General features: G+C 53.0%; 5 protein-coding genes across 5 annotated transcripts; 2 read left to right on the top strand and 3 right to left on the bottom strand.

The window, feature by feature from the left end:
- Positions 1–427: 427 nt before the first annotated feature.
- Positions 428–5,591, bottom strand: B0H65DRAFT_54817 (putative histidine kinase group protein). Its single transcript, XM_062829561.1, has 3 exons — positions 4,986–5,591; positions 824–4,925; positions 428–725 (listed from the first exon to the last, which is right to left on the bottom strand). Exons 1-3 carry the CDS (start codon positions 5,357–5,359, stop codon positions 639–641), a joined length of 4,563 nt encoding a protein of 1,520 aa, XP_062687043.1. The 5' UTR covers positions 5,360–5,591; the 3' UTR covers positions 428–638.
- A 5,623-nt stretch (positions 5,592–11,214) lies between these two features.
- B0H65DRAFT_54580 (uncharacterized protein) lies at positions 11,215–12,921 on the top strand. The gene is made up of 3 exons (XM_062829406.1): positions 11,215–11,809; positions 11,887–12,183; positions 12,272–12,921. Exons 1-3 carry the CDS (start codon positions 11,556–11,558, stop codon positions 12,663–12,665), a joined length of 945 nt encoding a protein of 314 aa, XP_062687042.1. The 5' UTR covers positions 11,215–11,555; the 3' UTR covers positions 12,666–12,921.
- Positions 12,922–13,314: 393 nt separating this feature from the next.
- On the bottom strand, positions 13,315–15,546 carry B0H65DRAFT_54548 (uncharacterized protein). Its single transcript, XM_062829381.1, has 4 exons — positions 15,206–15,546; positions 14,512–15,142; positions 14,167–14,455; positions 13,315–14,005 (listed from the first exon to the last, which is right to left on the bottom strand). The coding sequence occupies exons 1-4, from the start codon at positions 15,357–15,359 to the stop codon at positions 13,400–13,402; spliced, it is 1,680 nt and encodes a 559-aa protein (XP_062687041.1). The 5' UTR covers positions 15,360–15,546; the 3' UTR covers positions 13,315–13,399.
- Positions 15,547–16,674: 1,128 nt separating this feature from the next.
- Positions 16,675–18,871, top strand: B0H65DRAFT_536284 (Aldehyde/histidinol dehydrogenase). Its single transcript, XM_062829040.1, has 3 exons — positions 16,675–17,159; positions 17,215–17,305; positions 17,395–18,871. The coding sequence occupies exons 1-3, from the start codon at positions 17,028–17,030 to the stop codon at positions 18,777–18,779; spliced, it is 1,608 nt and encodes a 535-aa protein (XP_062687040.1). The 5' UTR covers positions 16,675–17,027; the 3' UTR covers positions 18,780–18,871.
- Positions 18,872–19,253: 382 nt separating this feature from the next.
- Positions 19,254–21,080, bottom strand: B0H65DRAFT_414610 (pleckstrin domain-containing protein; the record flags this gene model as incomplete). Its single annotated transcript, XM_062823924.1, has 4 exons — positions 19,254–19,910; positions 20,016–20,480; positions 20,543–20,738; positions 20,800–21,080. The coding sequence occupies 4 exons, from the start codon at positions 21,078–21,080 to the stop codon at positions 19,254–19,256; spliced, it is 1,599 nt and encodes a 532-aa protein (XP_062687039.1).
- Positions 21,081–24,600: the final 3,520 nt, after the last annotated feature.

Genomic DNA, 24,600 nt, shown 5'->3' with positions numbered 1-24,600 from the left:
TTTCTGCTTATGCAAGATCCAAAATACTTTGTTCCCTGCTTCCTTGCATCTGCTTTCCAGTTTCCACACAACGCATCTCGCAACCGAACCGCAAGCACGCTCATCCACCCATTTTCACCCTTCGTTCCTTCCTTCTGCCAGTACCAGCTGGTGACTAGCAAGCACGATAACACACAATTCCAACGAAGTCCTCCTTGTTGCTACCGATTTGTTTAACCTTCTTCGAAACCCCATTACACACAACTTGGCGTGCTTTCTTGCATCCCGCCCTTTCCTACCAATGACTTCCTGACACTTCCTCTCTTGGTACTCGTGTGCTCTGTATATCCCTCGGAGATCTTTATCCCCGGGCATCGACCTAGTAGTCGTGCACGCTACATTTCCTAGGCGTGCTCGTTCTGGGTCAACCGTACGGTACGGAGACTTGCGGTACTGGGAATACCTTGTCTCCAGATAGCAGCCGAGACGCAAGAACGAACAACCATCGCAATGACTCTGAGCATAGAACTCTGCTGAATGAGTTCCATTGCCTTGTGCTTGTGGTAGTGATGGAGTGAAGCTGGAGATGATTGGACTCAATGAGCCGTCAAACTGAAGCTTCGCAGCAGCAACCTAGTTCCCGATCCGTTCGCCCATCACTATGGCTCTCCATCGTATTTGAGAACCAACTCTTCGATCTTGGGTATCAACTCGGGTAGTCTGAACGGTTTAGAAATGACGTCATCCTACACAGAAAAAAATTCGGTCAGCAGACATTCTTCGCTCTTTCCTTTTTCCCGGAAAAAAAAAGCTGATCAGCGGAGAGAGAAAAAAAAAGACTTACCACACCAGCGGCCCTGGCACTTTCGACCTGCTCAGGCCGTGCGTACGCAGTGACGGCAATAATGGGAATATGCCGCGTAATGACGCCCGCATTTTCTAGACGACGAATTTCGCGAGTGCAGCTCATTCCGTCCATGACCGGCATCTCGAGGTCCATGAGGATGACAGATATGTTCTTGTTGTTTTCTTCACCATCAGGCGCGCCATCGGTTCCGCCATCGCTTGCGGCCTTCTTGTTGCTCCTCGGGAGAGCTGATGCAGCATCGTCCGTCGCAGCGATCTCCTCATTCCAGAAGCGAGACTTTCTCAACTCCACCAATGCCTCTCCGCCATGGTTGGCCACGAACGTGTTATTACCCGACAATTGCAATTGACGCTGCAAGACTCTCTGGTTCACCAAATTATCTTCGACAATGAGGACGTCAAGGGATCTTGTCTGGGTGACGTCCGTGAGGGCGGGAGCGGATTGTGTTCTGGTAGGTGGCGGATGTGACCGGCCGTGTCCGAGCAGAGAGAATGCGGCTGATCCTGATGACCGGTGGCTGATCTGAGCCTGTGTTAGGGGGTTGACACGCATCTGAAGTGGCTGTATGGACATCGAGTTGTCGACAACAGTCGGAACCGGCTGCGGGTTCTCCGCTTTACGACTCTTGACATAGAAAGCAAATGTGCTTCCCTCGCCCTTCTCGGAATAGACTCCAATCTGGCCGCCTTGCAACTCGGTTAGTATCCGGCAGATGAAGAGTCCTAGCCCAGAGCCGCCGTATTGGACGTGCGTTCGGGGGCTGGTCTGGGAAAATCGCTGGAAGAGGATCTTCTTCTCATTCTCATCAAGACCCGGTCCGGTGTCTGAAACTGCCAAGTGCAGGTTAATCTTCTCGCCGGTAGCCCACTCTGCGTCGTCCGTAAGGTCCTCTTGGTCTGGATGCCGTGGTGGGAAGTACGAAAGCCCGGCCGATGACACATCCTTTGAGGCACCCAAGTTGATGGTAATTGCCCGTGTCGGTCGGCCCTGGGTGAACTTGATGGCGTTGGTCATGAGGTTGATGAGAACCTGTTTCAGGCGTGATGGGTCCAACTTCACCCAGTCGATTTCGAGATTGCGATAGGACTGCTCGATCTGGAAATGACCTTTGATGTCATTGGAGTTGAGTTCGGCTTCGAACATTTTCAAAACTTCCTCCACAACCTGGACTGGCTGAACATCGACCGGTGTCACAAGCAAGAGTTGCGAGTCGAGTTTCGAGAGGGTCAGAATGTCGTCGACGATTCGCTTCTGGTGGCTAGCGCAGAGGGAAATGGTGTTGGCAGCTTCCAGGCAGCTATCAACCAGCGTCTCCAAAGTGTCGGGCCCTCGGAACGCCGGGTCCTCTTGCCGGAACTTGTTAAGTCCCGAGGCAATTTCGTCGGCACACTGAAGAATGGCACTGAGGGGATTTCGCATTTCATGGCTGGTGATGTCGATGAAGTTTTCTTGTTGGCGTTTGAGTTCAACAGCCTCATCGCGTCTTCGTTTCTGGAAGTCCTCGGCCCACTTTTGCTGCGAGATATCGGTTATACATCCGAAGATGCTCTTGAGTTCACCGGTTTCGTCTCGTTCGGGGTACGCGCTCATCAGAGCCCATGTATCAACGGTGTGGCCATCGACAATTTTCCGCGTACCATTGAATCGAAACTCGTAAGTCACCGGTACCTTCTCCTCGACCAAATGACGCCAGACATTCACAACACCTTCGCGATCTTCGTCCCTTATGCTCTGCATCCAAGCGTCGAGGGTGCTTGCGCTCCGCTCATGCCCAGAGATCCTCCACCACATCTCGTTACAGTAGTTGATACGTCCATGACTATCGGCGATGAACAAACCGACCGGGCCAAGTTCTGCCATGCGCGCAAAGCGATACTCACTCTCAACAGCCTCTTGGGTTCGAAGATGAAGCTGCATTGAAAGCTGCTGCTTATCCAGAGCAGCCAAGCGTGCAGCCCGCTGGCCTCGCTTGATCTCCTCCTCGAACAAGACCACAGACGCCATGGATGTCGCAAGTTGGCGGGAGAGCAGGTTGACAAATAGCTTGTAATCCTCATCGTACTGTCGTCGGGGGTTAACACCAAGCACGATGAATCCAACAACCATGTCTCCAGCCGTCGTAGGATGGACGGGGAAGACAACAATAGTCCGACAGGGGTCACCAAATCCTCTCCAGTCAAAACCTTCGATCAACTCGTGGGGTAGGCTGCCATCGCTTTCGCTCAGAATAATGGGATTGGTTGGGTGTGCCATGGAGTCTCTCATATATGGCGCAAAACCCTCATCGCTAGTCCGCAAATCAATCGATTGAATAGCAGTGGGATGTCCCTTGGGAACACCGACGGAGCCCTCCAGTATGATCTGGGGTGGATTCGTGACACTGCCAGAGTTGATAGACGCAGCCTCGCTCTCGGAATCCTCCGCAACCGAATAGATGAGGGCAAAGGGCACATCGAGTCCATTGTACTCCAGACCCTGCACAAGCAGACCCCAGAAGCCTTTCACGTCGCGAGCCTCCGACGTCTGTACTCCCACCTCGCGAAGGGTCAGCATCCGCCTCTCGTTGATCTTCCGCCGGGTGTTATCGAAGGCCGGGTTGTAAAGTGCGACAACCGTACCGTCACCGCCGACCAAGGGGATAACAGCCCAGTTGAAAAAGGTTTCCTCCAAGAATCCATGCCGTATTATGAACAACCCGTCATCGTGCCTCATCGTCGCGCTTCCATCATTCCATGCGGCATCGAAGATTGGTCCGACCTCATCCCAAATTTCTGGCCACGCTTCTTTATACTTGGCGCCCATCAATTGCGGATGTTTCTTCCCGGCAAGCGCAATGTAGGCTTCGTTGTAGATGGCGACAAACTCCTCGCCCCAATACAGCGCTGCCGGATGGGGGCTGCCCATGATCATATTTGACATGATGCGCAAATCCGCCGGCCACTCCTCCACAGGCCCCAAGGGCGTAGAAGCCCAGTCAACAGAGCGTGCGAAGCGGTGATGAGGGCCAAGATTTGGGTCGTCGACGGGAATTCGGGTCCAGTCGAAAGTCGTATAAACCTGTGACATGGGGAGAACCATGGGCAATTCGTTCAGACCTGCCAGGGAGGTGTCGATGATTGTCCTCGAAGGGCTCCTAGGCTCCGAGTATGACCTTGGGCGCGGCGAGCCGACTTCCTCCATCGGGCCAAAATAATCAACAGCATCTCCACGCTCGGGCGAAAGTTCGCGGGCTGATACTGAGCCGCGTGCTCTCCGGCTCAGTACTGGGGGCATCTGTGCTACGGGGCTCGGCGTCGTTGGTGTCTCGGAGACGATGTTGCTGTGTCCAGTAACAACTCGGAACCGCTTTCTGAGAGTCGAACACGTCCAATTGATCCCGCCAAACGTTATGCATGTCAGAGCCAAATCGATCGACTCGGTGTTTGCCTCGGAATTTATCACCCAAAGCTTGAAATGGGCGAAATCGAAACTATCTGCTTCTGCGTCTGCCGTGTCCCCATTCAGGAGTTCCAAAACACTAGTTGAGGCTTTGAGGGAAGGGTTAGCATACACGATATGCAACAAGCCCGAGCTGGCATTCAAAGGGTTTCCAAGGTCGACGATAAATACCGGCCTGGGATCTTGGTCCAGGAGTTCAGTGGCAGGTATCGCCTGGAGCGCCGGCGCGACTATTGCGAGAGGCCTGCCATCCGGACTGCGCATTGTGGCATCTAGGGATTCTGATGAAGTCCAGCTTCCTGGTGTGCTGGAAGACCTGTTTGAACCCTGCGCCGTGGTAGTGGTGACATGACCCTTCGGAAGGCGCAGGGTCGTAACCCCGTCCTGCGTTTCTTGAACGCTACTCATGATGGAAGCGGCAATGCCGTTTGCGAAGAAGCTATGCATGCGGGGAGTCGGATGTTGTTGTTTTGCTCGGTGTGAGAAGAAAAGAGGAGACGAGACCCCGGGCGAGTGGGAAACGAGTTCGTCGGGGGTGTGTGGTAAGGCTGGTAGGTGAACACTGCCGGGTGCCACTAAACGCGTTTTTTTCGAGGGGATATCGAGCGGTCGCAACTCTTGTTTATCCTCGGCGGTGATCCTTTTTCCTAGTGTAAGCTACGCGCCTCCTGGTCCAACTTCGAAGGGTGGTGTTGCTAACGGCTGCGGGTGGCCAAAGTGCCCCGAGATAGGTGGAATCGAGAGAGCACCAAGATGTTCGTGAGGCGCCTTGTTGGCTATCGGACCATACCGCCCGCTATTCGGCGCCCAGACGCCTGGGAGTCTTCCGTCCTGAGTCCCAGCAGTTAGGCCTGAGAGGTGGTGAGTTTTTGTCCAGTCTTTTGCCTGGAAATGGTTGAGATGAGTAACCGGGACGGAGCGACCAGAAGCCGGAGGGAGGTTGGTCAACGATTGAGGGGGGTCTCCAGAAACCGTCGTCGTGATACCAAAGGCAGAAGCTTTGGGGAGGTCTGCACCCAGATTGATAACGTCCTCGGCGGAAGTTCGGGACTTGGTCGTATCTTGCAGAGTCATGAAGGGGGTCGGTGAGGAAGAGGAGTCTCCCCGCTAATTCAAAGCGGCGCTTACGGCACAGAGGCGGGCCGAACCAAACCTTACTGCCTTGCGCGAAGGACAGACGGGAATCGCAGCCGAGATCGCCTTTGGTACCAAGTCTATGGCTGAGGGCAGTCGTGGGCGTTGGGTGACGGATGGGCACAAGAGAAGCTCATGCAATAGGTTGAGAAACCCAGGACTGGGGCCATGGAATGGAAGCGGCGCAAATTCGTCAAAATTCCGGGGTTGGCGAAGGCTGAAGACGTGGAGCCTGTGCGGGAGCCGAAGAGGGCAGCGGAAATATGGAGATATGAGGTATGTACGTGTTGCTTGGTCTGAGGAGTGCTATGCTGGTTTGGCTCCCTTGTTGGATCCCAACGAGGAATGGTAGCTGGGAGTTGAGGTGGAGCAAGACTGAGCTGGAGCTTGGAGCTGGGAACTGGGATGTGGGAGCTCGGATATAGAACCTCTTGCCTCACTCTGATGGAGGGCTATGCTTGTCGTCTTGGGCCTGCCAGGTCGGGTTTGGGAGCAGGTGATCAACCGCTTTTATGGTATTTTCCCCCTTCCCGTCGTGGTTTGGCACGTATGGTAGTGCGTCGGGCGTCCAATATCTCTCTTGCGTATCAACAACCACCAACTCTCAGCCCAATCTCAGGTACTAGCTGTCGATTGAAGCTACCACTTGCGGCTTTTTGCTAACTTCAGGTCTTACTCTAGGCAGGTTATTAGGATGACCAAGGAAAGGCCTGAAGCGAGAGACACAGAGAGAGCTGAGAGTCTTGGGTTCCCTGTCTTGGCACACTTTTCCAGGTTGTTTCGTCTTTGTTGGTCGGATGTGTCTCCGTCTTTACAGTCTCTCTGACGGATCTCTTCGCTGTGATTATGGACCGACGAGAGTTCACGCTGTCCACCGGGAGAGATGAGAAGGCAGACCCGAGGTTTAGATCTTGACTCTCCTACTCACGTGGTCTCGCTGGCGCACTCGGGGGAATGAGAGTGTCCGCTTTCCAAAGACCCCAATGCTTCAATGCTAGCAGGCGAGGGGCAGCAATAAAAAAAGGGATAGGTAAGGTAACGAGGGGATCCGTCTCGCAGCTAGTGAGAGAGGCGTAAGGTAACGTATGGAGTATGGAGTGCGTGTAGATTTGTGTAGTAGGTAGAGGTCACGGTAGGTATCACCGTAATTCCGAGCTGGGAGTCCACGTCCACGTCCACAGTCGGGCGTCACCTCGCACACGAAGGGGGGGCAGACGACGGAACTGACAGAGACGGACCAGGCACGAGGACCTAGGACCGAAAGAGAAAGAGGGTGTCAAGAATGGAGAGAGTGAGATGAGAGAGTGAGGTAAGTAGGTACGTAGGATGATGGATGGAACCTCAAGGCATGCCCCGGCGTAGCAGGATGCCAGTGGCAGACGGCAGAGGTCGGGTCGGATGTGGTTAGGTAGGTAGGAGCGAGACCGGTGTGTGTGAGTGTGTGTGTGTGTGTCGCGGAAGGCGGTTTGAGTTTTGGATGAACGTCTCTGCCAATGTCTCGCCGCTGCGTTCCATACAGAGGCGCGAACTGGGCACGGACCGAAAGGTAAGCTAAGGTCCTGTAAGGTACCGATACCGTTCGACCTGATGTCGTGTGCTGCAAGAGGGCTCCTGGATACAGTACGGGATGCTGTCACGCGGAAACGTCAACCGTCGTGCGGTATCGTATCACGTCTTGGGTGCGTCTGCGCCTACTGTCAGTAGACGGGACAGATCACGATCGGGACTTGGAAGGTACAAGGTTGATGGCCGCTTCGGCAGCCAGACAGCTGACAGAGAATGCTTGGGCAGAGTCCAGCAAAGTCGTCCCCCCCGTTCTTGCCTTGAAATCACACTGGTGATTGGCGACCGGCGAGTCTCCACGGGGAAAGGGCGAAGAGACGGGAGCCACAACAAGCCAAGCAGCGACAGCCAAGCAGGGATGGCGGCGGTCGATGGAGGTCCAGAGCCCAAGGTTTCTCCGTCTTGTGTAATTTGACTGCAGCCATACCTCGTCTGTACGTACCTCGATACGGCAATGCATTCATTCCGCGACCATGACAGAAGCCAGCCAATGTGCCCTCATCATCACTCTTTTGTCATCACTTGCTACGGAAATCCATGACTTTTTTTGTGCAAGGAGCATGGAAGACAAATTGAAGGAAGAAGGAAAAAAAAAACATCGCGAAAGACCCGCCGCCGCCGCAACCTGACACATCCCGAATAAAACAGGCGCACCTCAAACTGAGTGAACCACAGCTGCACGGCAGCAATATCGGCTCGCAATACGGAATATGCTGTGCACTTCGCGCAGGCGTTGCGGCACGTCACATGTACAGTGCTCTCATCTTTGGCAAACGGCGCGTTTGAGACGACTTGCTTGTAACAACGAACTTCAAAACCCTTTAGGCGGGCATGATACCGAATTATCGATACCCACCTCAAGCAGTCATTTCCGGGTCAAACCCATACGTACACTAGGCGCGCAACTTTTGAGGCTGTCGGTCAGGGGGCGCAAAAACACCACTGCGAGATCCGTGCTGGACTGCTGCTTCCAGGGCAGATCTGCTCTGTCCATAGTGTACACACTCCCAATCAACGTCGCCCTACCTCTGCCGGCCTCCGCTAGGGACTGTCAATCCTCCAAACTCTCTCCATCACGACTCCCATGTTCTTACCAAACCGATCGAGATTCAGGGTTGCGGTGTGCAGGACGACAGAGAGAGATGGATTGGTCATCTACCGCTGACAATGGAAGCTATTGCTTTTCCAGCCATGATTGCCAGTCGATGTCACCTTCTCACCGGTGAGCCGGTTTTCCGACTTGCCCTGACACTGCCTGACCCCTTGGCCCTTGTCGACGTCGACAACAGAGGCTCAAAGGCTCTCCGTTCCAAGACTTTGTTACAATACCAAAATTACGTATAGAGCCCCCTCAGTCACTCAGTACAATTGTGCGGTTGTGCCTGCCAGCCTGCGATTGATGCCCGGGCCCCGCCGATCTCGCGTTCTGGAAGGGCCCATTTCTTTCCCCCTTTGGGTGCGTGATCCCTCGGGTATAATGGCGGGCAGCAACCAGTTCGGCAACTCATCCGACCGCCGACATCCCAACCGATCTGGAAGAGGTTGAAAATTTCAATATTTTCGGGGCGAGCATGCAAAGCGTCGGTGCAAGCATGCAAAGACTCCACGACCGGACCGCCGATCTTGGGCCTGAAATTCTCGGGCACCGAACGGAATGCACTCCGGAGATGTGGGATTGCTAACGTGTCACTAGAAAACCCACGAGGGCCTGCTTGGAATCGTCGATGAAGTGCGCTGATGCAACCAGCGGACGTCTTTAGCGCGGCTCAAGTGGTAGGTGGTATTAGGGTAATTATCGATGGTGCTCAGAAGATTCAGATCTGAGCATCTTTGTTATGTAAAGAGCGGCATGTCGAAGGATGAATTCGAATACTCTGGACCGTTGGACGTGCATCTTTTTCGAAGCCACCGACATGGTTGTTTGGCCATGAGACCTCACGGCAACAGGTCACCATGCAGTCAATGGCAGTTAGCCACGGCAACCGGCGATATTTTCGCTGGCACACTTTGTGTGTGTGCTATCACAAGTATAAAATCGGACGCATGCTCAGCAGCTACTGAGCACCATACGGTCGATGACCATGGTATTTTCCGATGGCAGCACCAAATCACAAAACAGTGGTACAGAGCCCGTCGACGAACAACGCGCGGCTGCAATTGAGGGCTCGGGTTCTGTTGCCGAAAGAAGGATGCCATTCGCAGAGCCCTTTCGTCGCGTGCACGGCGTGCTGGATCTTCTCAACGACAATGATACCTTGACATTATGAAGGATTGACTGTGCATTGGATAGCAAGCCCATCCAGGCCCCAAGCTTCCATTCGCGGCGTCGGGTGTCGTTGCATGACGGGCCCACGGCCAGCTTCGGTCACGAGACAGACGGCGGACCGGCGGCAGCATGCGCGGTGGGACGGTGATCGGTGTACGGTGAGCTCCGATGGCATTTCTGACCAGAAATCAGAATGCCGTCCCGAGCCCTAACCCTCGTCCATTCGACACACCTCGGTAGGCTCAACCCGGTTCAACTGCCGAACTAGAGGTCCACAGGACGGCAACCCTCACCGGCTGAACTCGGATCCGCAAAAGTGGAATCTTGTCCGCCTCGTCATCTACTCGCGGTCGATCGCGCCGGGGCTCGGGCCGTTTTGGACGGAGACTGAAGAGCGCCTTGAGCACTGACCAAGGGGCCAAGCTGTGTGTCAGTCCTTGGTAAGGTCTTGGCGGCTGGCAGTCCATGTGGGTGAATTGTGATTGGCGAGTTCTGTCTACCCGTCATTTTGGCTTCCAGTTCCATTTCTCGTGAGGCTTGCGGACAGCGGGGCGATGGTGAGTGGTGACAGTGACAGTGACAGCGACAGTGACAGGCCGGGGCGGCGAGCAGGGGACTGTCAAATGTCAATTGATCCTCTTTTCGTCACCCTCACTGATCTCGTTGCCCCCATCATCACCTTCGATGCACTAGACTAGCATCTAGCTTGCCGGCCAATCGAGATAGGTACGGTTCGCAGTCGATGGCAGCTGATGGCCGATTGCCGACGAGGACGGATACCTAGCGTGCAACCGATGACTTTTCTCTGTGTGTTGGGGCTCTCTTGACTCTCTCTCGGCCATCTGATTCGGGCAAAATGCTCGAAACCACGATGGAACGTTGATGGCCGCCCGGCTCTTCGTAACGCCTTATGAGACGGTGATGGATTGATGGCAAGTGCCGGGCCAAAACCGTTGGAGTTAGACCTATCGCTGCCATGAGGTGATGACCCTGCTGATGGTACATAGGAGAGCGCCTACACTGGCGGCTTCTGTTCAATAGTTGAACTACCCCTTTCCACCTGCCGTTGTGTCAAGAGATCATCTCCCGACATTCTGGAAATATTGCACGAGCGTGCCGTGATGAGAGCTTCAGGGCGTCTATCGAGTCCAGAAGCCTTTAGGCAAAACACTGTTGTATGGTTGGTGATCATCATCATCCTTTGACTATGGTCATGTTGCAATATGTAAGCCAAGAATAAAAACACCCTGCATCACTTAGATTGACAGTTTGACATTTTTAACAGCACCAGTGTCTTGAATCGTGGGTGCAGAACTGCAGATGGCATCTTTTGTGTTCCCCTTCCTGATGCACTTTGCCCTTGGGGCTGAATGGCGATGATGGTGATGATCCCGCTTTGACTATCAAAAGCAATAAGCTCGCACCAAACAAGCAGGTGGGTGTGTCAGCAACAGCAACGGGGTCGTTCGGTTGCACGCAGGAGTCCGCCAGAATCGCACTTCACCACTCGCAAACTCGCCCTCGATTCCATCAGTCCAACCGTGAACCAAGGTCCTCGTGCTCTGTGCCGCGCGGGATTGGAGCACCAGAGGGGATGGCGGGCGCTTACACGCCGCCAGTGCCATTCAACCACGGCCTCCGATTGGGCCGTTGGCGTGATTGACCTGGGGCCATGCAGCCCATCAGCCTGTCTGGCATTGGCTCAAGAGATTTTTGCCAGAGCTCTTTTGGGGGCGGACAAGGGTAACACTGAGCTTCTGCTATCCTCATCGAGGCAGCCAAGCACATTGGTTCGACGGGTCGGTTGGTCTGCGGCCGCGGGAAGAGAGGATGGCCTTCTGCGAGCAATCATGAGGGCCGCCCTCTCCAGGGTCTTGGTTTGCTTGTCTTATCTCTTAAATCCTTTCCCGTTCCCTCCCAAAGGTACTTCGTCAGCCTCTCTTTTGGTTTTTAGCTTTTACGGCCCCTTACCCAAATAATCGCCTCTTCAGAAATTCAGCTGTCAACTGTCGTAGGGGTGGTTTGAAGGATTCGAGAAAACGACGACGACATCTTTGGGCATTCGATGTGAGCCGCTTGGGAAGTTGCTGGTAGTTCAGCAATATCGGATACATATACAAAGGACGATAAACGCCCGCGAACGAATAATAGATAAGGCGACAACGACGACACCTACCTACGAATATCAACATCAGGCGGAAGAAGGGTTGACCATCAAAGGAAGATCGCATATCAGACGATCCACTGTGCTTGGGAAGGACATCATCTTTTCGGCTTGCAAAAACACAACATCAACACATTTCCAAAATGGCGGCAAAGGGATACAGACTCCTCCGACGGCCATGGCGAGTAAGGCGGCCACTCTACTATGGCATGGTTTTCGAGCTGCTCGGCATCGTCGCCGTCCTCGTCCTCTTCGGCGTCCAGCAACCAGACGCCTTCCGCACACAATTCTGGGAGATCGGCCATCTCATGGGATGGAACTCATCACCAGACATGATCCTCTACGCATACGCCAACTACCAACCTCTACCTAAAGTTCCGTTTGTATGGTCACAGCTGTGAGTTGCCGCCATCATCGTCAAGAGGTTTTGGACTTGGACATGTATCAACTAACACGGGCAACAACCACACACAGATTAACAAATTTCAACGTCGCCATCTCCGTCGTCTCCCTCTTCATCTTGCTCGTCAAGATGATCATGATCATCATGAAATTCTACTACCCCGTCCTCGGCCTGATCGTCAGCCTCGGCCTCACGGTGCTCTACACCGTCTCCGTCTACGGCCAGGCCGGCCCCGATTACGCCGACCCCGAGCACCCCAGCCCTGTGGCCTGGTACATTGCCAAGTCGTGCTCGGTCGCGAGGCCGTTCAACGCCGAGGGGAACTGCCAGATTGCCAAGGGCGCTTTTGGTGCTACCATTTATTTGCTGTATGTTTTTTTCCCCCATCACCACCACCATCCTTTCTTTCCCAGTTCCCCAGGATGAAATATGTTGCTGACATAACCCCGAAAACAGAGTCGTCTACCTAGCAAACTTCATCCTCTCCATCTGGTCCATGTGGCCCAACAAGATGCTCGACATGTACGACGACGACGAAGACTATGACGACGAGCAAGAAAGCAAGCCCAAGGGCAAGCAGCCAGTCGTCAACGTCACCGCTCTTCACGGCGGCATCGGCATCATGAGCGGCGGTAGCCCAAGTACGGGTTACTACGGAAACAAGGAGTGGGAGATGCAACCCACGCAGCAGCCTCCTACGAGCCCGAGGGCGGTGCACATGTCGGGGGCAATGGGCGGTGGTCACGGTGGTGGTGGTGGTTACGGTGGGGGCGTGGAGCCGCCGCTGTTTACGCCCAGGACGCAGGCTTTTCATGCGTTGGATCGGAGGTTGCCTTTGAGGTGCGGTTGAGGAGATGTGCTGCTGTGGGTTGGCGGAAGTCATGATGATGGCGCGCGACTGTGAAAAGCGAGGGCGCGGGAAATGAGACTTACATGTTTAATTTTTGGATGGGGATGGATGGAGGGAATGACGCGTGGATGGCGGTTACTGCCATGAAGTTTTTCACAGCTGTGGAAAGATTCGCGAGGATGTCGGCAAACGAATCTCGCGGAACCTAGGAAGAGTTCAAGATGTCCAGCTCAGAGCTAAGGGCACACCCAAGGAGACATCGTCAACCGGCCATCTTATAGGATGGATGGAGTCCCCCAACAACACCACGGGACAGGGCAGCACAGGTATTTACAACGCGGAGGGAAGGAAGCTGGATCTTTTTGTCTCTCCAGCTACATGATACCATCATTTCTCTACACATCTATCCATCCATCATCACTGGAACCTCTTCCTCTTTTTTCTTTTCTTTTTCACTTTGTACATATCTTATATACCACGGGAAGGACTGGAACTGGATTGCATCATATTAATGGTGTGCCTGTCCGCCATGAATGCTCAAGGAAGCAAACCAATGGAAGTTAAACAAAATAACATGTCTCAATTGTTGACTGACTACCTTACATACCTTCTCTGCTTGGTCTTTGTTACTCGTGATAACACTTCGATCACTTACCACCTCTTCAAAACATCCACATACCACCTCCCTCCCCTCTTTCAAGGAAAAAAAGAAGTAACCTCACAAACCCCCATAACTAAACAAACTCAACCAAAGCCGCACTCCCCGCTTCAACCGCCACCCCCAACCCCACCTTCCCGCCATCACTCACTCCCTCGCCCACCCACGCCCTCTCATTCTCGCTCCTCCTCGTCACATTCGCCAACCTAACCGGTCTCCCCTCGTCCAGTTCCCAATTATAGCTCCATCCATCCCACGTGATTCCCGTGATGGCATCGCTCCCGTTAGCCATCAATCTCTTCACCACCACCTGCTTTTCTTTTCCTCCATCCTTCAGGAGATAAGCGGCGGGTAATGTGAAGTTAAACGTCACTGTTGGACGAGGAGTCAGGGAGGAAGGAGGCAAGGGAACGAGACCTTCGCCGGAGGCGGTGGTGTTGTAGGATTGGAGGTTGAGGAAGATGAGGCGGGTGAGGGTGGTGGAGTGGTAGGCTGCGTAGGCGGAGAGGAATGGGGTAGAGGGGATGGGGATGTGTTTGACGGTTGCAAGAGGGGAGGTGGGGGAGTAGGAGGAGGAGGAGGGAGGGGGGGCGAGGAAGGAAGCTACGGCTATGTTGCCGTAGTAAGGGGCTTTGGTGCCGATGGTGGCTTTGGTGGTGGCTATGGGTTGCCAGGAGGCGTACTGGATGGGATGAGGGTTAGAGTTAATTTAGTGGTCCGGACGCGGAGAAAAGGGGAGGGGGGGATTTTTGGAGAGAACGGAAGGCAGAAGGAAATGGGTAAGGGTAGGTAGGTAGCGTCAGAAAATGAAAGGCGTGGGAAAGGGTAGATAGAAAAACGTACCCGGTAATCAGTACCCATGTGCATGTGTACCCTCTTGAACCCAACACTGGCGGAATACAAGTTGAAGTCCACACCCCAGAGAGCCGCGCCAAAGGTGTTTGAGAGCCCTGGTCGACCCTGGTTGTATAGCGAGTTGGTCTCGCCAAAAATGAGCGGCGGAGCTGCAGGATCAATGGCCTTAACCTGGTTGTACTCTACAATGTGGGCATCAACCGAACCCTTGGTTATGGAATGGTTCATCAGAGTCCCTTGGAGGGTAACCCCTGGGGAGGTTGCGCCACTGATGTAACTATCACCGAAGTCGTTAGAAAGGTCAACATACTCTTGACAGTTCCACGAACTTACTTGTGCGTATCAAACAGCTTGATGTTCTTGTCCTCGTTGAGTCCTTCGCCCCACGCTTTCGGTGCCTTCAACTTGTTGCCCACGCCGGCAAATGCAGGTGCAATATACCCGTAGGTACCATTTTTGGCCAGGTCTGGACAGTTCTTCTCGAGTAGCTCATGGATCTTTCTCGTGCCGTTTAGCCATTGGTCGACGTACTCTGCCTCGTTCCAACTGGGCGGTCTCACGGGACCCTGGGAAGAAGTAGAGAATAGATCCGGCTCGTTACCATATGTCCACGCGAACAGCTTCCCGCCGCTCAAGGCCTTGCAGGCGAGTGGGACCGTATCCAGAAGCGTCTGCCAGCCGGATGTCCGGTTGCCGCCTAGGCCTAGATTGAAGCCATGAATGAACTTAGAGTTCTTGAAGGTATTGTAAGATTCGAAGAACGAGGGACCAATGAAGATGGTGGTTGGGTAATCGGGGGAACGCTTGGGATCGATCGTGCCATTCAGAGCATAGGGCAGCGAGGCATTGTACAGGGCGTAGTCCTGCGTATTGCCGCCGATGCGGATGTACGGCTTGGTACCAATGATGTTGCCCAGGTTGTCCAGAAGATTCTCGGAGAAGGTGTTTGGACGAGAGTTGTTCCCTGCAAGCAAGCAAAGCGCGTTTCAGAAGCTGTCAGATTCGGCGATCGTCCAAGGAGTCTTACCTGCAAAGTCGGGGAAGCTAGAAAACTCGATGCTGTAGCTCACATACCCGTCAAAGACCGGGTTGCTGGGCCCAGTCTCGTCGACGGATATCTGCACGGCATTAATTACTGTTGGAACGGAAGCATAGGCAATGAGGCTCAGGATTCGCCTCATGATTGTTAACTGTAAGGGGCTAGATTATGTCGGCGTCGGTCAGAGGAAGGTTGCTGCGTCTATGTTTCCGAGACAATAACTTCATTTTGGTTCGCCGACCGGCGCTGGCATGGTATTTAGATGAAGCTGGCCCATGCTGGATTTTCGTTCCTTGTCTTTCTCCTGCTCACCACGACAGATCAAGTACGTAGTCCATCTCGGTGTCAATGGCAGCTGCGAATCCTATAATGCCACTCGGACTTGCAATATGCCGTAACGGGGAACCCCCGTCGATAGACGAAAACTGAAAGGTAGTAGGCCCGGGTTGCATGCTCGTGTACTATGAGATGCGAGGGTGTTTGGGAGTATACGGTTGGCTATGTTTTTGAGCCTGAATGAGGCGATCAGCAGTACGACATGACCAAACCCCGCAAAGGGTGGACGTGTTCGATCACGATGGATGGGAACCGGGAGGTATACATCGCATTTTAGAAATAGAGATCCTGCTTTCGATCTCGTCTAGTCAATATTTTCCTTTGGGCGTGATCCCATGGCTTTTCTTGACCATTATTTGCCCGAGCCGGGCCGGTTTGGATTGGTGGAAGGACTCCGACCAAGAGATCTTGTGAGACGCAATATTTGTCCGTCCGCTGACGAGGGAAACTTAGAACGAAGATATTGTTCGCCAATCCGGATAGTAGCTTGAGTAGCTACTATGAGGTTCCAGTGGTGTAATCTGTGTGATTCGCCTCGGGGTGCAACCTTTGGGAGGACAAGACTTTGTCTGTTACCCCGCATCCCTCGATTCGGAGCTTTTTTTTTTGAGTGTGATCGACACCGGGTGAGCGACGGATGGACGGTTCCGCCAAGGCTGACCCCCTTTTGGCTTCTGCAGTTCCTTCAGAGAGAATGTTGAAGTTATCTCGAGAACTGGCCGAGGGGATGAGATGATTCTGGGGAGGTCTGAGCACTGAAAGATATCCGTGGCTGAGACTCGAGCTCTGGGCATTCCGCCCCAGGAATCGAAGAAACCCTCAACTCAAAGTTTTGTGTGTCTATATGGCTTCTCAAGAGCCGGGAGTCTTCTCCTAGCTGAAGACTCGGGGGATCTGTTGAGCAACATCCATGTGAGGAGAATATGGTTGTGTACGCTCGCACGGGGGTTCGTCCCGGTAGTTTTCCGGAATCAGAGAGTTCTGTGAGTCTGTGAGAAGCCGGGGTGTACGTTCGGATTGGACGCCGAACATTCCACGGAAGGACACGGAGAACTCGGGAGGAGAAGAGAAGGAGACGAGGGAAGTTGGCTGCCGATATTATGTAATAGCCTCCAGCTCTTTTCCCACCTTTATCGTGGCCCGATAAGGCCAGGTACAGACGTCATCGAGGCTAGCATTGTTTGGGGAAAACAGTCCACTAACTCCACTGCAGGAGCGCTATCCACTAGCGGTCGTCATAGCTCTTTGCAGAAGGTGCTGCTGCGAACCATCGACAGGACAAACAGCATCAGCCGACATCGCATCCATCCAATCCATCCAATCCAAATAATAGTCTCGACTTTCTCCAACTTCTTCCCCGCATATTACCGGCATTCCGTCACCCGTCAAACTGCCATCTGAGCTTCCCCTCGCATTGACATCCGCGGCCCCGGAGACAAACCACTAGTCAGTTGAAACGCCGTCGCCGTACAAGATGGCTTTCTTACAAAGATCCCTTTTCTCCGCCTCCAGAAACACAGCCATCGTCAGATCTCGCTTCCAGACGAAATCCCTACCACTAGTACTACACTCATACTCACGACTAGCCTCCACCATGGCTCCCAAGGTCCGTATAGGTAGACTCGGTAACAACCGCTTTTACTAACTCCCTTTCTGAACAGCTCAAAGATCCATCACTCTTCAAGAAGGACGTTTGCTATGTCAATGGCGAATGGGTAAAGGCCCAGTCGGGCAAGACCTTCGAAGTCAATGGTATGTCTCCCCTTACATTCCCATGCCGTGGCTTTGCAGTTATGCACATATCACATACATACAACTAACTCCGCTGTCCACCTACAAAGACCCAGCAACAGGCAAGCTCATCGGTACCTGCCCCGAATTCGACGCCCAAGACACCAAGAAAGCCATCGATGCCGCCGAAGTCGCCTTCGAGACCTTCCGCCACAAGACGGGCCGCGAGCGCTCCAAGCTTCTGCGGAAATGGTACGACCTAATGGTCGAAAACCACGACGACCTGACCACCCTCATCACCTGGGAGAACGGCAAGCCGGTAGCGGACGCCAAGGGCGAAGTCACCTACGCCGCCAACTTCTTCGAGTGGTTCAGCGAGGAAGCCCCCCGCATCTACGGCGACACCATCCCCTCCTCTGTCCCGGGTAACCGGGTATGGACCATCAAGGAGCCCGTCGGCGTCTGCGGCCTCATCACGCCCTGGAACTTCCCCGCCGCCATGATCACGCGCAAGGTCGGCCCCGCCCTGGCTGTCGGCTGCACGGTCGTCTGCAAAGCCCCCGGCGAGACGCCCTTCACGTCACTCGCCATCGCCGAGCTCGCCCACCGCGCCGGCATCCCCCCCGGTGTCGTGAACGTGATCACCGCCCTGGAAAACACCCCCGAGGTCGGCAGCACGCTGACCACCGACCCGGTCGTCCGCAAGATCTCCTTCACGGGCTCCACGCCCGTCGGAAAGCTCCTGATGAAGCAGTGCTCGGGCACGCTCAAGAAGCTCTCTCTTGAACTAGGCGGCAACGCGCCCTTCATCGTCTTCGACGACGCCGACGTGGACGCGGCCGTCACGGGCGCCATCGCCTCCAAGTTCCGCTCCTCCGGTCAAACCTGCGTGTGCGCCAACCGCATCTACGTGCAACGGGGCATCTACGACGAGTTCGCTTCCAAGTTTGCCGAGCATGTCAAGAACAACTTCCGGGTCGGCAACGGGTTCGAGGAAGGAGTCACGCACGGTCCCTTGATCCACCACCGCGCCATCGACAAGGTCGAGCAGCACGTCCGCGACGCGGAGAAGAAGGGCGCCAAGGTGGTGGTGGGCGGCCACAAGCTCGAGAAGCTGGGCCCCAACTTTTACGAGCCGACCGTCATCACGGGTATGACCCGCGACATGGCCATGGCGTCGGAGGAGACTTTCGGACCCGTGGCTGGCTTGTTCGCCTTTGACACGGAGGATGAGGTGGTCAAGCTGGCTAACTCGACCCAGGTCGGCTTGGCAGGCTATTTCTTTTCTAGAGATATTCAGCGCTGTCACAGGGTTGCTGAACACCTTGAGGTTGGCATGGTTGGTATCAACACTGGCTTGATTTCGGATCCCGCGAGTCCGTTTGGCGGTGTTAAGGAGAGTGGTTTCGGAAGGGAAGGATCGCTCTATGGTATCGGAGAATACCAGGTGACCAAGATGGTTACGATTGGAGGTATAGGGCCTTTGCAGAAGTGAGCGCAAAAGTGAAGGAAAATTCTACGTCTTAATGTTCTTATGATCATGCAGTAGCGATAGCCCGGCGGGCGAATTTAGCATGGGGTCTTGGGTATAATGGTAGTATGGTTGATTGGCTATAAAGACACTACTGTAAGAAACTAAGGCAGACACAGATGATGCTAAACTGGAACCAAGGACAAAAATCTCTCGCGAGTGCAAAGCTTTCCATGCCCGTTTGTCTCTCTTATTCTCTCTCTCTCTCTCTTACTCGTTCTTTCCATGAGGGTATCAGAAGAAACCAATCTCAAAAGGGGTATCTCTCGAAATGCAGACCCGATTCCGACCAAACCCGCAGCGATTAATTAGTATGGTAGGGTATTTGTTTTGTTTGTGTTGTAGTTATTAAGGGATTATTTTGAGGGAGTCCTCGTGTCAATCCTTCCTAGTGTATCGAACTCGAAGCGGCCCTTCGGACGCCGACGGTGCCGATGTCTAGGCGGCAGCAGTCACAGGGACGGAGGAGGCAGGCTTCTCAGCCTCAGTCTCCTCGGTAGCCGGGGCGGCGGGGGTAGCCTCGGTCTCGGTAGCGGGCTGAGCAACCTCCTCAGTGGTGGCAGGAGCAGCCTCCTCCTTGGCGGCCTCAGCCTCGACCTCAGTCTCGGGGATGGCCTCCTCGGTCTTCTCCTCGGCCTTCTCAGTCTTCTCGGCCTTGCCCTTGCCCTTGCCCTTGATCGTATCACGGAGACGAGAGAAGGGAGAGGGAGACTTGGGCTTCTCGATCTCCTCGTCAGAGGTGGCCTTCTCCTTCTTGCCAAAGGCGAAGGGAAGAGAGCTCTTGCGCTTGTCGCTCTTGACCTCCTTCTTGGGAGAAGACTCGCCGTTGGTGGCAGCGGGGACCTCGACAGTCTCAGTGGGGACAGTCGCGGGAGAGTTGACCTCAGCGGAGAGGGGCTCGGTGGTGTCAACAGCAGGGATCACAGGAGCGGTCTCGGCGACGGGCTCGGTGGTGGCAGCAGGGGCCTCCTCAGTAGCGACAGGCGCAGGAGAGGCAGCCTTCTTCTTGCCGAAGGAAAGGTTGCCGAAAAGGCTGGTGCGCTTGGCAGGGGTGGGCCTGACGGGGGTCTCAGCAGCCTCCTCAGTGGCGGGGGCCTCGGTGGCGGCCTCGGTGGCAGCAGCAACCTCCTCAGTGGCGGGGGCCTCGGTGGCGGCCTCAGAAGCGGGAGCCTCGGTCTCACCCTCCTTGGGCTCGGGAACAGCCTCAACGGTAACGGGCTTCTTCTCCTCCTTCTTGCCAAAGCCAAGGTTGCCGAAGATCGAAGTGCGCTTGCGGCTAGCAGAGCGGCGCTTGGAACCCTCCTCCTTGGCCTCCTCCTTAGCGACGGGCTCAGTAGTAGCGACCTCCTCAGTGGCAGCAGGGGTCTCCTCGGTGGCAGGAGCCTCAGCGGCAGCCTCAGTGGCGGGCTCAGCAGCGGCAGCGGCCTCGGGGGCCTCCTCCTCCTTCTTCACAGCAGCAGGCTTGAGGGTCTCAATAGTCTTCTTGTAGGTCTCGCTCTCGACAACGGTATTGGCGAGCTCCTTGGCCTCGGCGATCTTGGCCTTGAGCTGGTTAACCCAGTTGTCGCGCTCAGCGGTGTTGGAAGCCTTGAAAGCGTGCTTGTGGCCCTTGGCAGTGAAATGGAACTTGGTAGCACCGTCGGTGGCGGGCTCAGAAGCATCGGCCTGCAAAGTAGCGGTTAGCAAAATGTGAAGTGATCTCGGCGCATAGATCAAGGTATCCTTACGAGGTGGATGGCGCCGTGGGGAGCGGCCTTGTCAGACTTCTCGCTGAAGAAGAGGAGACCCTTGCCGGTCTCGGCGGCCCAGGCGGTGACGTGGTGCGCAACATCAGCGGCCTTGTCAGCCTTGAAGGTGCTGATGGACTTCAGATCAACGGCCTCATTTCCGAACCAGAAGAACTTCTTGGAGAAGAGAAGGTTCCTGGGAGTGATGGTGTTAGCTTGATGATTCCTCCACTCGCGCGTTCCTGTGGGTGTCCTACTTGGGGAAGTTGGCGGGCTGGCCCTTGTGCTCAAGATGACCCTCCTCGACGGGCTTGACTTCCTCCTCCTTCTTGTCCTCCTCAGCAGCAGCGGGGGCGGCCTCGGTCTCGGTAGCCTCAGTGGTGGCGGCGGCAGCGGGCGCAGCCTCGGCGTCGGCGACAACAACGGGAGCCTCAGTGACGGGAACAACCTCGAGGGGCTTGATCTCGGCGGGGACGTCGGCAGTGGTGACAGGCTGAGTCTCCTGGGGGGGCTCAACGTTCTTCTGTTCGTCGGACATTTTGAATAGTGTGAAAATAGGGATGGGTATCTGGAAAAAAGGAAGAAAAACACAAAGGGGTATTGGGTATCACTGAAGAAAAGACAGCAAGAAAAGGCAGAGAGCGTGCGCTTGGGGGGAATTATTACGCGACGTTGCTCTGACACGAGGTGGTGGATGTGTGGGAAGCACAAAAAAATCTCTGGAGGGAGAGGTTGTGATGGCGGGAGGGAAAAGAGAAGGGGAGGGAAGCAGGAGGAAACCGCGTGATGACCCCTGGGGTACTTAAGTTTATTGAAGCCCTGGCAATGAGTGGCCTGGCCTAGCAGCTCCCCTAGCAGGCAAAAGTCTGGGCGTACTAACCTACCCTACCGGTCTGGCTGTGACTGTCCCGTGTTGCCAGGTCAGGACCACACCAAGAGCCCCGGGAGGTTGGCTTCAAGGTTCTCGCTTCCACTTCCACTTCCACTCTCCTACAAGGTCCCCTCGTCCCCCTCGTCGTTCGTGGGAAAGAAAACGGCGGTAGGACTTCCTGGTGATCTGCGCTCGCCAAAAGCCGCCCTGTGACTGGTCGACTGCTTCCCCCTTCACGTCCCGTCACCCCCCCTTGCTCACCACAACGCCCTTCTTCTGGACAACGTCCCGTCGTCCCATCTTCCGTTGCTTGCTGCAGGGTCTGAAACGGAACATGAAGCTCTTGTGTAGCGGCAGCTGGCCGGCAGTCGATGCCAAGAAGCCCCTAGTCCCAACCTGAAGCTGTCAGAGCTGCCTGAGCTGCCTGAGCTGCCTCAGCTATGCGAGGTTGGTGCGAAAAGAAAGAATGCCTGCTTTGACGGAGATGAGAGATGTGCTGGCTCATGGATGACCCAAACTGGTCCGTTTTTTCCAAGCTGCGTTTTCCTGGCTAGCAGCTACTTAGCCCGACAGGGATGATACTTAATGTGTGATTTTCTCATGCGCTCTGCTGCAGTCCTTTCTCGCAGAAGGCGCCTCTGATTGGTCGCAGTGCCGGCCAGGGTCTCGTCCGCTTAACCAACGATACCTGGCAGGAAAGTACCGGCATTCTTGCTTTCTGCAGGTCAATTTCCCCCTTTCCAACGACCTTGCGAAAGGCGTTGATTGTGAGAATGGTACCTGCCGATGAGCGTGCATCATGATGTAGAAGCCGTTAGCGCCAGGAGACCCCTTGGCGTCTGGTAGCTTAATTAGACCCCCTATCCCCGTGCTCCTCCTCCGTCGATCACGCTATGGAGACGGTGGAGCACGGCGCTTCTTCATCAAACGTACAATTGTTTACCCTGGTTTTGTTCCCCCCTGCATCATGTATTGAATGGAACTTTGAAAGCTTGCCCAAGCCAAACACCACCCGTCAAATCCGTATAAGGTTTAGATCCCTTCTCAATCCTTTCAGCACTCCACCGTTTCCTCCTGTCTCGTCCTCTCCACAACGGAATTGAAAACGAAAAACGAAATAGGTACTGGTCTGGTCGAGTTCTTCTTGGAGTTGGCGCTGGCTTGGGCAGCTGGCAGGACAAAGCGAGCAAAGGGGGTTCCACAGCTGCAATTTCCAGGCTTGGCCATTTTCATGTGCAATCAACCTCTGCTGTCGAGACTCCACTGTGACTGGAACGGTGCTGGCGACTGCTGCGCTGCAATTGAATCGAAATGCCACGAAATCCCTGGCTGGATAGACTCAAATCCCTCCCTGGATAGACTAAACCCACTTTTAACGCTGAGTAAGCCCAGCCGCCCGCCCAGCCGCCCAGCCCAGCCCAACACACCGTACAATGTACACATCGCTGCCCAACTGCCGCTACCATTGCGCGCTCTCTATTAGCGATAGTTAGTCTTATACAATTGAATAAATTATCGCAAAACCTTACCTTAATATTAAACAATTATTTGTAGTGATTATTTATCATCTTTATTATTATTTCATACAGTATCCTCGACCTTGTAGTATTTGTTAATATACCTCGCCCGCTCGCCATATATTACGTATTCGACTAAGTAAATTAAACTTCTAGCCTAACTGATTAAAATAATTAATACTAACGAGATTTAAATAAAATTACTAATAAAATGCCTTCAAATCCGGTTCGAGTAATTACTGTCGAACAAAATACAATTCCCTTTACTGAAATTCAATTGCTATTAATCCGCCGCCGCCCCTACGAACAATTAAGAATATAATTATTATCTCTTACTAGTAAGGGCTACGAGTACGCTACTAAATAGAAACTTCTATTTACTTCTTCGGGTTACGATATTAAAGTTGCTACGTTCGATGCGCTTTAAAATTACGCTATATAGCAAAATTTTACAATATTATTATATAACAATATAAAGAATAAGAAGAAAGGGGAGGAGGAGGTCGTTATATATATTAATTATTATTATATATATAGCCGCGTCTATACAGTTATTAGGCAAGGCGTTCGAAATATTCTTTCGAAGCGGTTTAGCTACTTATACTAGGTAAAAGTCGTATTGAGGAAAAAGTAAAGCAATTAGTAATTCGTTAAAGAAATTAATAACCGCTATAATTATAACGTCGATATTATTAACCTCGCTAGTAACGTTATTTATTAATAATAGATCCGTCGCTATTATAAAGAGGCTGTTAATATTACTGTGGAAAGATTATTTAGTATCGTTAGAATAAAGGCCTATTAAATTACTTATTATTTAAGTAGTACCTTCGAAGATAAAAATGCTACCCCTTCTCCTAATATTACTAATAATTAATTAGTTATAGAATTACCTAGTCTTTAAATTCCTATTATTTTTTAAGAGGTTTAAAATATTTAATTGTTATAGGATTACCTATAATTGTACCTTACATATACACGGCTCCCGCCATAGGCAGTCAAGCCTCGTACTATACTATTACTACTATTGGCTAATAGTATATTACGTATATATGTACGTGTAGGTCTGGCTCTAAGCATAGCTTAGCCCTACCCTATATTGCCAGACCTCTGCACACTTCTCCTTCTTCCTCTTCTCATACAACTACATATATCCTACCTACCCCCTAACTGCCGCCTTGCCCTATAATATTAATAGTATATTCGACGTATAAAATATAGTCTTTATATATCGACTAAGATATTTATTAATTTGCTAGAATGGTATAAGAACCTTTACAGTATTAAATACTTCGTTAATTATAATTTTCGCTTTCTTAATTAAAGGGTTATACGAATATTCTGGACTTTCGATCAGTATATTGAAGTATAGAGGAAAAAGTTCCTATATATTACTAGTAGATAATATATATAAAATATGTATTATTACCCCTATTAACTTTAATTGTACGGATTTAGGGTCTTTTCATTAATATTAATAACTAACCTCTTTTTTTTCTATATAAATTAATTACTTCAACCTTTCCCTCCTCAATATCATTAATATCGATACCCTAAGGTATAATTTTAATATAGCTTTCAATCTCTCGAGTAGAGAGAAATAAGAAGACTTTGAATAATAATTCAATTACTTTAAGAAGCTTTAAAGAATTACGATATTACCAGCCTAT

Source organism: Neurospora tetraspora, assembly GCF_033439725.1.
Source record: "Neurospora tetraspora strain CBS 560.94 chromosome Unknown B0H65scaffold_1, whole genome shotgun sequence".
In the NCBI taxonomy this organism is placed as follows: Eukaryota; Fungi; Ascomycota; class Sordariomycetes; order Sordariales; family Sordariaceae; genus Neurospora; species Neurospora tetraspora.
Note: the sequence above shows the minus strand (reverse complement) of the source record. Positions and strands in the feature narration are given on the sequence as shown.

What these genes read in the sequence shown, in the direction of transcription:
- B0H65DRAFT_54580 (XM_062829406.1), top strand. Translation starts at nt 11,556, where the DNA reads ATGGCGGCAAAGGGATACAGACTCCTCCGACGGCCATGGCGAGTAAGG. An exon ending in CCGTTTGTATGGTCACAGCT is followed by an intron (nt 11,810 to 11,886) that starts GTGAGTTGCCGC and finishes AACCACACACAG; the next exon opens with ATTAACAAATTTCAACGTCG. An exon ending in GGTGCTACCATTTATTTGCT is followed by an intron (nt 12,184 to 12,271) that starts GTATGTTTTTTT and finishes CCCCGAAAACAG; the next exon opens with AGTCGTCTACCTAGCAAACT.
- B0H65DRAFT_54817 (XM_062829561.1), bottom strand. Translation starts at nt 5,359, where the DNA reads ATGACTCTGCAAGATACGACCAAGTCCCGAACTTCCGCCGAGGACGTT. An exon ending in CACTTTGGCCACCCGCAGCC is followed by an intron (nt 4,926 to 4,985) that starts GTTAGCAACACC and finishes ACTAGGAAAAAG; the next exon opens with GATCACCGCCGAGGATAAAC. An exon ending in GTGCCAGGGCCGCTGGTGTG is followed by an intron (nt 726 to 823) that starts GTAAGTCTTTTT and finishes TTTTCTGTGTAG; the next exon opens with GATGACGTCATTTCTAAACC.
- B0H65DRAFT_536284 (XM_062829040.1), top strand. Translation starts at nt 17,028, where the DNA reads ATGGCTTTCTTACAAAGATCCCTTTTCTCCGCCTCCAGAAACACAGCC. An exon ending in CCTCCACCATGGCTCCCAAG is followed by an intron (nt 17,160 to 17,214) that starts GTCCGTATAGGT and finishes CTTTCTGAACAG; the next exon opens with CTCAAAGATCCATCACTCTT. An exon ending in CAAGACCTTCGAAGTCAATG is followed by an intron (nt 17,306 to 17,394) that starts GTATGTCTCCCC and finishes CCACCTACAAAG; the next exon opens with ACCCAGCAACAGGCAAGCTC.
- B0H65DRAFT_54548 (XM_062829381.1), bottom strand. Translation starts at nt 15,359, where the DNA reads ATGAGGCGAATCCTGAGCCTCATTGCCTATGCTTCCGTTCCAACAGTA. An exon ending in TAGCTTCCCCGACTTTGCAG is followed by an intron (nt 15,143 to 15,205) that starts GTAAGACTCCTT and finishes GCTTGCTTGCAG; the next exon opens with GGAACAACTCTCGTCCAAAC. An exon ending in ACATGGGTACTGATTACCGG is followed by an intron (nt 14,006 to 14,166) that starts GTACGTTTTTCT and finishes CATCCCATCCAG; the next exon opens with TACGCCTCCTGGCAACCCAT.